The 10245-nt window shown below is 52.0% G+C and overlaps 2 protein-coding genes across 3 annotated transcripts in view; both read right to left on the reverse strand.

The window, feature by feature from the left end:
* NEU1 (neuraminidase 1) overlaps positions 1 to 7153 on the reverse strand; it is a 15841-nt gene extending 8688 nt beyond the window's left edge. The window contains exons 1-6 of one of the 2 annotated variants that reach the window (XM_021717920.1): positions 6851 to 7126; positions 6236 to 6428; positions 5435 to 5697; positions 4134 to 4316; positions 3747 to 3969; positions 3420 to 3649 (exon numbers count right to left, since the gene is read on the reverse strand). In XM_021717920.1, the coding sequence (XP_021573595.1) occupies positions 3423 to 3649; positions 3747 to 3969; positions 4134 to 4316; positions 5435 to 5697; positions 6236 to 6428; positions 6851 to 7015 (1254 nt within the window). In that variant the 5' untranslated portion in view covers positions 7016 to 7126 and the 3' untranslated portion in view covers positions 3420 to 3422. Of the gene's footprint in view, positions 1 to 2874; positions 3650 to 3746; positions 3970 to 4133; positions 4317 to 5434; positions 5698 to 6235; positions 6429 to 6850 lie in introns of those variants that run through there. The other variant, XM_008068751.1, reaches the window with a different exon arrangement.
* Positions 7154 to 7437: 284 nt separating this feature from the next.
* SLC44A4 (solute carrier family 44 member 4) overlaps positions 7438 to 10245 on the reverse strand; it is a 12229-nt gene continuing 9421 nt past the window's right edge. The window contains exons 14-21 of the mRNA XM_008068752.2: positions 9414 to 9667; positions 9231 to 9325; positions 9033 to 9136; positions 8846 to 8919; positions 8551 to 8621; positions 8353 to 8447; positions 8188 to 8272; positions 7438 to 7649 (exon numbers count right to left, since the gene is read on the reverse strand). Of these exons, the coding sequence (XP_008066943.1) occupies positions 7528 to 7649; positions 8188 to 8272; positions 8353 to 8447; positions 8551 to 8621; positions 8846 to 8919; positions 9033 to 9136; positions 9231 to 9325; positions 9414 to 9667 (900 nt within the window). The 3' untranslated portion in view covers positions 7438 to 7527. The remainder of the gene's footprint in view (positions 7650 to 8187; positions 8273 to 8352; positions 8448 to 8550; positions 8622 to 8845; positions 8920 to 9032; positions 9137 to 9230; positions 9326 to 9413; positions 9668 to 10245) is intronic.

The following is a 10245-nucleotide window of genomic DNA, read 5'->3' on the forward strand; positions in this document are numbered from 1 at the left end:
GAAACCAGCCTGGGCAACTTGAGGAGACCTCATCTCTACAATAAATCAAAAAATTAGCAGGGCATGGTAGCGTGTGCCTGTAGTTCCAGCTACTCGGAAGGCTGAGGAGGAAGGATCGCCGGAGCCCAGCAGGTCAAGGCTGCAGTGGCCATGAGCATGCCATTGCACTCCAGCTTGGGTGACAGAGTGACACCCCAACTCAAAAAAAAAAGATATTTTGAGACAGTTGGTGAAATTTGAATATTGACTGGGTATTAGATGATACCGTAGTTATTAATTTTTTGGGTGTGCCATGGCATTATGGTTTTATATGATGTTCATATTAAAGAATGAGGTGTGTGCTTAATAATGTAGGAGTGACTATCATGAGATCTGAGATTTGCTTTAAAGTACTTTAGCAAAGGAAAGGAAAAGAAAAAAGGAACAGAAAATACAAATGTGCCATCATTTTGATAACTGTTGAACCCTGATGTTGGGTACATGGGGTTCATTAAAATATTTTCTCTTCCTTTGGGTGTTTTTGAAAATGTCTAGACATAAACAATTAAGGGCCAGGCTCAGCCTGTAATCCCAGCACCACTGCACTCAGCCTGTAATCGTGGCTTAGCCTGTAATCCCAGCTCTTTGGGAGATTGAGGCAAGTGGATTGCCTGAGCCTGCGGCCTCGAGATTCACCCGGGCAACTTGGCAAGACTTCATCTCTACAATAAATCAAAAATAGACGGGTGTGGTGGAGCACGCCTGTAGTCCCGACTACTTGGAAGGCTGAAGCAGAAGGATCGCCGAAGCCCAGCAGGTCGAGGCTGCGGTGGCCAGGAGTGTGCCACTGCATTCCAGTCTGGGCGACAGAGTGAGACACCAACTCAAAAAGAAAGAAGATGTCCGCACATAAAAATTTAAGGGCCGGGCATGGTGGCTCACGCTTATAATCCCAGCAGTTTGGGAGGCCGAGGTGAGAGGATTCCTTGAGCCCACGGGTTCAAGACCAGCCTGGGCAACTTGGGGAGACCTCATCTCTACAATAAATCCAAAATTAGTTGGGTATGGTGGAGCGTACCGATAGTTCCAGCTACTCAGAAGGCTGAGGTGGAAGGCTCGCCTGAGCCCAGCAGGTCAAGGCTGTGGTGGCTGTGAGCATGCCACTTCACTCCAGCCTGGACAACAGAGTGAGATTCCAACTCAAAAGAAAAAAAATTAAGTATTGCCTTACTGATCACAAATCCCCGACAAAAATAAATTATTCTAGCTGGGCTCGGTGGCTCAGCCTGTAATCCCGCGCTTTGGGAGGCTGAGGTGAGGGGATTGCCTGAGCCCACGGGTTCAAGACCCGCCTGGGCAACTTGGCGAGACCTCATCTCTACAATAAATCAAAAATTAGCCAGGCGTGATAGCGCGTGCCTGTAGTTCCAGCTACTTGGAAGGCTGAGGTGGAAGGATCGCCAGAGCCCAGCAGGTCGAGGCTGGTGGCTGGGAGCATGCCACTGTACTCTAGTCTGGGTGACAGAGTGAGACTCCAACTCAAAAAAAAAATTATCCTATTTCTTGATATATTAAAATTATTCTATTTATCACATCAGATATAATAAATTATCCTAAAATTTCTTTTTCTGAGACAGAGTTTTGCTATGTCACCCAGACTGGAGTGCAGTGGTGCAATCTTGGCTCACCACAGCCTTGATCTTGTGGGCTCAGGTAATCCTCCCACCTCAACCTCCCAAAGTGCTGGGGTTACAGGTGTGAGTTAGCTTCATCCGACCTACCATAACATTTCTCAAAGAAGCAGTTGAAAGTAAAACAAACCTCCAACTGCAAATTATTATGACCTCATCCCAGTCTTTTTTTGAGTTGCAGTCTCACTCCGTCTTCCAGACTGGAGTGCAGTGGCATGCTTCTGGCCACTGCAGCCTGGACCTGCTGGGCTCCAGCAATCCTTCCACCTCAGTCTTCCAAGTAGCTGGAACCACAGATGTGCGCTACCACGCCCGGCTTATTTTTGATTTATTTGAGATGAGGTCTCGCCAAGTTGCCTGGGCAGCTGTCGAACCTGCGGGCTCAGACAATCCACTCGCCTTGGCCTCCCAAAGTGCTGGGATTATAGGCTGAGCCACCGAGCCCGGCCTTATCCCAGTCTTAACATCTCATCTAGGCTTGCATTTTCTTTCCACATTGGGCAAAGTTGAGGTCTTCTCACTCACCTGCAGGTTGCCCAGATTCTTTTCACAAGCATCTCTCAGGGTTATTTTCTCATATAATCAGCCATAGTAAGTGCTCACTTCCCTGCCAGGCCACCTGGGACAGGCTTCCCATCTGCATTTTACACACTTGTTTTGTTTCACGGAGGACACCATCCCACCCCATCTTAGAAATATAAAACAGAGCAGGTGTTTTGTTTTTTTTTGTCAGTCTTACTCTGTCACCCAGGCTGTAGTGCAGTGGCATGCTCAAAGTCACCTCAGCATTGACCTCCTGGGCTCTGGCAATCCTTCTGCCTCAGCCTTCTAAGTGGCACGTGCTACCATGCCCAGCTAAATTTTTTGATTTATCGTAGAGACAAGTTCTCACCAAGTTGCCCAGGTTGGTCTCGAACCTGCGGGCTCAGGCAATCCACTCTCCTTGGCCTACTGAAGTGCTGAGATTACAGGCTGAGCCACCGAGCCCAGCCCAGAGCAGGTTTTAAAATGTTATGAAGCCCCCTCCTACCTCTCATTACACCCATGAAGATCAACTGTTTTTCTGTGGTAAGAGGGAATGTCAAAGGGAAAAGAGGACTTGATTTACCAATGTCATATTTTCATGGGGAATAAGCACACAACTCTGTACCCCAAACTCATTCCCAGCCTCAAGTATACTTGAAGAAAAGACATGAAGACGTGTATTGACAAAACCAGAGACTCTACAAATGTTCACTCTCCTTCATTAAAAATCTTAAATTACAAACATTTTGATTCATAAATAGTCAAGGGGGGTGGTGCACCTAGTTTCTTATCCTGAAACCAAATATCTTGTCCTCTGGGGATTTTCACCAGTTCTCTTCAAAGCCAGTATCTTCCCTCAGTCCTAAAGAGGAAGCTCAGCCTTCCCCATTCCCTGAGTTCACATTTATCCAATTCTATGGGCCCACGAGCCCTGCCTAAGACAGGATCAATCAATGTCCTGGGAGGGCAGAAAGGGTAGGGAGTCACACCTGGCCATGTGAAAAGAAAGTGCTTCCAGGTGAGGGCAGAACTTCCTGTGTGGGAGTGGAAGCCAGGCTTTTAGTCCTAAACGAAGTGATTTCCCTGGCAAAGAGAAGCTGATTTTACAAAAGGCTAGAATCTACAGGGAGATGGAACTGTCTTTTAGGCACTCCAGCAGACCCTCTACAGACCTGGGGTCCTGAAGGCTGAGTCCAGGGCCTGCTACCCTGGTGGCAGGAGCACAGCTCACAGCGTCCCATAGACACTGACTTTGGCCACGGAGATGCTCTCTGTGTAGCGGTTCCGGCCTTTCTCATACAGAACGTAGAGCTGGGGGGTCTGCTCCTTGCCGTCCATGCTGCCCTCCACGGCTGCCAGTGACGAGTAGCCACTAGGCCCTGGCCATAGCTGGACCGTTTCTTTTCGCCATGAGGTACCATTGCTGAAGCTCCAGCGCAGGGTCAGGTTCACTCCTGGGGAGAGCAGGAGAGTCAGGGAAGGAGGGTCTGTGCCCAGGCCTTGTCTAGACACAGGGACTCCCATTGATGACCCCACCCATCAGGCACTCACGGAACTCTGGATGAGCTGGGTTGGAGAAGAAAACAATGCCGGAACTGGTGGCTACAGCCCCTGCAGCTACCACAGGGTCTATGAGCTCAGGGTCAAAGGTCACATCACGGGGCCTTAGTGTATCACAAGCATCATAGCTGCGGAGGACGATCCGGCAATGGCAGTGGTAATTGTTCTGGTTCCGAGCATTGATGACGACTGAGCCATCTGGGAGCTCATAGGGCTGAGGGGAGAGAACAGGACCTTAGGGAAGGAGCAGGGCAAATACTCATGTTCCTGAGGGGAGCAAGCCTGGGTGGGCAGCCAGACCCTGGGGTTGTGGGTGAAATGGTGCTTTGGAGGACAGGGCAGGTCAAGTGGGTGGAGAACATTTCACGGACTCCTGACCTGGCATTCATCAGGGTTGAAATCATTTTCTCGCTTGGGCTGACCATAGGGAATGCCGCTGACCCCACTCCCGTAGCGCCAGGAGGCACCGTGGTCATCGCTGAGGAGACAGAAGACACCATCCCGCTCCAGTGTCCCATGGCCACAAACGATGAGACGGCCCTTCTGTGGCTCCCGCTGTTTCTGTGGGGAAGGTGAGCTGGGTGTCACAGAGGGAGAGACTTGGGACTCAGAGGCAGGGACTGGGAACCTATCACCTCCCAAGTGTGAGGACACATCTGGTTCCCTTCAGTTTTTCCCTTGCTAACTGGGGGTTCCATATTGATCTCAAAAACATAAACTGCCTGAATTAAGAAGCTCTTTTAGGGTGTACAATGGACAGGTTGTGCACTGGAGGCCACAGCCACAGGGTGCATGAGAGCTTAAATCCAACCTGTGTTCACTCATCAAGCTGTACATCCCAGCACAGGCCTGAATCTACCCAAAGCAAGGGGTACCCTTTTTCCACTTTGTACGAAGGACTAGTACAATCCTTTTGACAACCCCCAAATGGGAAGCCAATGGCAAAGTTCCCTCTTCCCCGGTAAGATGTTCCTCCCAAGATGTCCCTCCCTCTCTTCCTTCCTTCTTTTCTTTTAGTTGAAATCTCACTCTGTTGCCCAGGGCTGGAGTACAGTGGCACACTCAGAGCTGATCCTTTTTTTTTTTTTTTGAGTTGGAGTCTCACTCTGTCACCCAGACTAGAGTGCAGTGGCCGCTCCTGGCCACCGCAGCCTCGACCTGCTGGGTTCTGGCGATCCTTCCGCCTCAGCCTTCCAAGTAGCTGGAACTACAGGCATGCGCTACCACGCCCGGCTAATTTTTTGATTTATTGTAGAGATGAGATCTCGCCAAATTGCCCAGGCGGGTCTTGAACCCGCGGGCTCAGACAATCCACTCACCTCAGCCTCCCAAAGGCACGGGATTACAGGCTGAACCACCGAGCCAGCTTACAGCTGATCCTTTTACCTCAGCCTTCCAAATAGCTGGAATGACAAGCATGTGCCACCACACCCAGCTAATTTTTTGATTTATTGCAGAGACGAGGTCTCACCAAGTTGCCCAGGCTGGTCTCGGACCCCTGGGCTCAGGCAATCCTCTCGCCTCCACCTTCCAAACTGCTGGGATTACAGGCGTGAGCCACTGCATCCAGTACCACTGCATCCCACCCAAGACAGAAAATCTGACTTCACATGATCTTCCCCTTGGGAAGGAGTCCATTTTTGGGACATCCCCTAGACTCTCCAGAAGGCAGCCTCCACCTGAATGCCAGAGCCTGGTCCAGGGGCGAACACTTCAGTGCCAATATCCAGGGAGAGATTCCGGGGTGGGCTCCAGGAAACGCCATCATCCTTGCTCCATATCAACATGGTGGAGGCCACCTGGCAGCCAGCCTTGTGAGCACAGAGGGAGTAGAAAAGAAATACCACTCCTGTCTCGACATCGCTCACCACTGCCCCCAGGTTCAGCCCATCAGGGATTTCCCCGTCATCTACAATAAATGCTGTAGGGGACCATGTGCTGCCTGAAAAAAAAGGGGGGGGGGAATCCAGAGTGAGCACTATGTTGGAATCCTTTACTGCTATTAATTTCTTACCTCCTGCTAGAGACCCTGAGGCCTTATATTGGCTTCAGGATGCAATCAAACATCGGCACTCCCTATATCTCTTGCTCTATTTTATTTTTCAACATTGCATTGATCACCTTCCAACACAAAATCTAGTTTACTTATTTGTTATACTTGTCTGTCTCCTCCCAATAGAATCTAAGTCTTGTGAGGGCAGAAATTTTTGGTCTGTTTTGTTCATGGCTGTATTAAAAGAACCTAGGACAGTGCCTCATATATAGTAGGTACTCAATAAATGTTTACTTAATATTCAGCTCCTTGGTGATCTAAATTTCCAGATCACTACCCTAGATACTTTCCCTCCTTAGATCCCCCTTACCCTTCGGTGACCCAGGTGTCCAGCTGTTCAAGTTCCCCTATACTCAGGGCCTACCAGCGGGTTGGGCTTCCCGCCCATTCAAACTAGCACCAGCTCTTTCACCCAAGAGTTTTATACCCTGGTCCATGGACCTCCGCAGGGCAATGAACTTGGCCCCCTCATCAGAAGAGGACATTTTTCTGGCCTCGGCAAAGGCGAGGAGCGTGCCCCGAGGAGTGGCTGTGACGAGCGGGATGCGGAAGGTGTCCACTGAGCCGATCTGCCTCCCGCTCACCCACAGTAGTTGCTCCATGGTCACCAGCGGCTGCACCTGCCACGGAAGGAGGGAGGGTCAACGAGCACAAACTTGTCTTGGGGTTTTAGGACCGGTGGATATCGTCTGGAACTCAGTCAGGTTCCGGTGGGGGAGGAAGGGTAATGGGGATCCCGAGCAGGAGCGAGGGTCCCGGAGCAAGAAAGGGGAACCCGAAAGAGTTTGAAGCCAAGCTGGCGGTTCAGAGCCACGGAGGCGTTACGAGGGTAAAAGGAGTCCTCAGGGAGGGAAGGAGCTCGAGTGGGGAGGAGAACCGGGGTCCAGAAGAAGGAGAGGAGCTGGGAGTGGATGGAGGAAAAGGGTTCCGGGAGAAGGGAGAGTGCTGCTGCAGAAAGGTGGCTCAGCCGCCGCCTCCCCGGGGACACCGGGCATGGACCACCCACGTGGTTCGGGGATGGGGCTAGGAGGCAGTGGCTCACCAGACCGAAGTCGTTCTCAGCCCTAGCCCCGAATTCTGTCAGAGACAGCAGCAGCAGCAGGAGGATCACGGCAAACACCTGAGTCCTGCAGCGTCCCCAGAAGCCCAGCGTCTGCGGCTCCCAGGGTCTGCCCCGGGGTGCTGCGCCGGGTCGCTTCCCAGTCATCTTTGCTTGGGACTGCGGCGACCCCGGCCGCTAGACTACACAGGTTCGGGAGTCGGTCAGCTGACTCGGACCCTTTAAGGCTCAGATGTCACCCTTAAACCCGCCTCTCTGCACCTCCGCGACTCTGATTGGTCCTCAGGCATCCCACCTCCTCCTACGTTTCCACGCAGTGCCTCGGAGTTCGCTCTTCCAATTGGCCTTCTTGGAAGCCCTGAGCGCGTGACCCAGGCCGGAAGCGCAATGGCTGGGGTGGAGCTGGGGCTGGCAGTATCCGTATGAGCCATTGATTGGCTGCGGCACGGGGACGCGGTACGGGGGCGGGGCCTACTTTAAAGAGCCCGGCGGGGGAGAAAAAGGCAGCGTGTCGTCGGGGAGGGACGAGTCACAGACTTGAGAAAACAAAATATCAATCTTTAATAAAATCTTTTAACTACAGAATTGAAATTTGTAAGGCGAAATAAGGCTGGACGGCTGTGCAGGCGGGATACAATCCCGGATCAGGGCCGGGTCTCTCACTTCTTTCTTTTCTTGTTCCCCGAGGGCGACTCATTCTTCTTGCCCAGGATCTTCAGAAGGCCCTTGGACATGTAGTAGGGCCGGTCGAGGGAGCCGTCGTTCCGCTCCAGGTCTTCCACTGAGCAGCAAAACAGACCGGTTGGAGGGGACCCTGGGGCCAGCCTCACTCCCCAGGAAATCAGGGACTGAGAGGTGCATTCAGGCTGCACCGCCACTGGCTGGATTCCAACCCCCAGGGCAGGTTGTGTAATCTCAGTTTCCTCTTGTAAAGGGGGATCGGTAATACTATATTTCACAGAGTAACGATAAGGTTTAAAGTGGAAAATGCAAGTCAGCCACTTAGGCACAGCCGGCACATATGAAACCCTGAATGGAGGTACACAGTAGGAAAAGAACATTCCCTCTCACTACAGCCACCTGCTGGGAAGTCTGTCGTGGCTAACTTCTACTCTAGATTTCCTAGAAGAAAGCTGCTGAGGCCGCTCCCCAGGAATGTCCTTCTTTCCAGAGCCAAGCCCCTGGCCTTAGGATGTCACAAGAAGCTCCCTCTGGCTATTTTTTTAGCTCTCAAAGTGGGTTTCTAGAAGCATCAAATCTCAAAAAATGTCTGAACAATCCAGTACTTTTTGGGGGGAGGTGGCGGGGGTGTCACTCACAGAAACAGAGGAAGAGTGTGTCCACACACATGCCAAACACGCTGAAGAAGCCACTGGCGATGACATAAGCCCCCAGGATGGTGGTCTGAAAAACACAAGGCCTGTTAGGGCTTCTGGGTTCCTTTGGGGGAGTTGAGGGATGAGGCAGAGAGGGGAATCACTCACCATGATGGGCAGCCAGTAATAGTTGAGATGAGGGCTCTCAAAGTTTTTACCCAGTCCCTGGATGCGACCAGAGAAAAAAAAGAAGGACAGGACCCCTGTGGGAGAGTTCTGGAGGTCAGTTCTGGTCCTCTAAGGCCATCTCTCCAGCTGCCTGGCACCCCTACCCTCTAGCCCGACAAACCCTGACCCGGGCCCTACCGACGCCTCCAACCACCAGCAGCTTCCCGAAGAGCAGCAGCAGGTCTGTGACTTTATCCAGGACAACCACCCTGCACCGGAAATTAGGGCAGGTTAGGAGTGAGAGGCCTGGCTGGGCGGGGAGCAGAACTGGCTACGTAATTTGTAGGGACCAGTGCAAAAATTGTTCACATTTCAAGATGCGATAGCAGAGCATTAAACCAAGTGTGGAGCCCTGCTGAGCACGGCATGCCCATGAAGCCCACCTTGAGAGGGAGACCTAAGGGAAGCACATGGGGCTGGGGACCAGCCTCACCTGACAATGTTCCGCATGAGCAGCATGAAGGCATTTTTGGCAGAGACGCAGAAATTCTTCCCATAGATGGCGATCTGAGGGCAGCGCAAAGGTCAGAGTTAGCTGTGGAGAGCTTGCCTGGGACCAGGATGGGGGGGCCTGGGCCAAGGGGCACTGAGGAAGGGGTTGCTTGCACAGTGAGGCTCACCATGATGTATGCATTGCGGTTTAGGAACTTGATAAACTTTTCCAGACACCACAGGCAGCACTTGAAGCAGCACATGATGCAGCGGGCTAATGGGTTCTGCGCTTCTGGGGGCAAGGGAAGCTCATGTTTGGTCACTGGCCTGTGACAGCTCCTCCTCCAAGGGCCTTCCCCAGCTTCTGACTTTGATTCCAGACTCACCTCTCAGCTTGTGGTCAATGTACTCCAAGATGACCCGGGCTATCTGCACAAGTGTCAGGATGAGGGCTCCAAATGCCAGCGACCCGGTATGGTAACTGTAGAGGGAGTTAGGTAGTCAGAGGTAGCCCCAGGACCCCTGAGACCCCCATGCTTATAACCCCCAGGCCCCTGCCCCAGGCTTACCGAAGTGTGCGGATGAAGGCAGAGGTCAGGGGGAAGGCAGGGATGTCCCGGGGCTTGTGGAAGGCCCAGTAGAAGGAGGCAAAGGCTCCAGCCAGGACGCACTGACCCAGGGCCAGTACCCAGTTAAGGGTCCAGAAGAGCCCCAGGACCCCATAGATTTGCAGGTTGAAGAGAGAACGTTGTACTAGGCCTGTGGACAAGTAGCCCTGGAAGGCGCACGTCAGCCCTGGGCATGAGAAGTTCAAAGGTTGGGCCTGTGGGGGCAGCGGGGGATAGAGTAGGCTCAGGCCCAGTCTTCAGGGACCTCAGAGTGGAGCCTGGCCTTCGGTTCCCAGCTAGCTTCTGCCCCTCCAGAGCAGGGGAAAAAAGCAGCAGCCTCACTGAACTGGGAACCCAGTACCAGAAGTTCCATTTCCAGGCTCAAACTGGGTTCAGCCTGCCTATTGTGAACGTAATCAGGTCCCTTTAGTCTGGAGCATAAGAGACCCTCGGCCATCTGGGACCCACCTCCGCCCCACACTCACTCAGCAGTCCCCTCTCAGAGCAGCTTCTGCAACTTCTACCTACACCCTTTCTAGCATATTGAACAGGCAGGGGATTTAATGACATTAAGGAATTATTGTTAATTTTGTGGAGTGGGATAATTATATAATGGTTATGCTTTTTCTTTTCTTTTCTTTTTTTTTTTTTTTTAGTTCTCTTGCCTTGGCCTCCCAAAGTGCTAGGATTACAGGTGTGAGTCACTGTGCCTGGCCATGGGTATGCTTTTTAAAAGTTCTTATCTGTTGAGATCCTTCCCGATGTATTTTTTTTTTTTTTTTTTTTTTTTTTT

Source organism: Carlito syrichta, unplaced genomic scaffold (assembly GCF_000164805.1).
Source record: "Carlito syrichta isolate Samal-C Ts95f unplaced genomic scaffold, Tarsius_syrichta-2.0.1 Scaffold311524, whole genome shotgun sequence".
NCBI classification, from domain to species: Eukaryota; Metazoa; Chordata; class Mammalia; order Primates; family Tarsiidae; genus Carlito; species Carlito syrichta.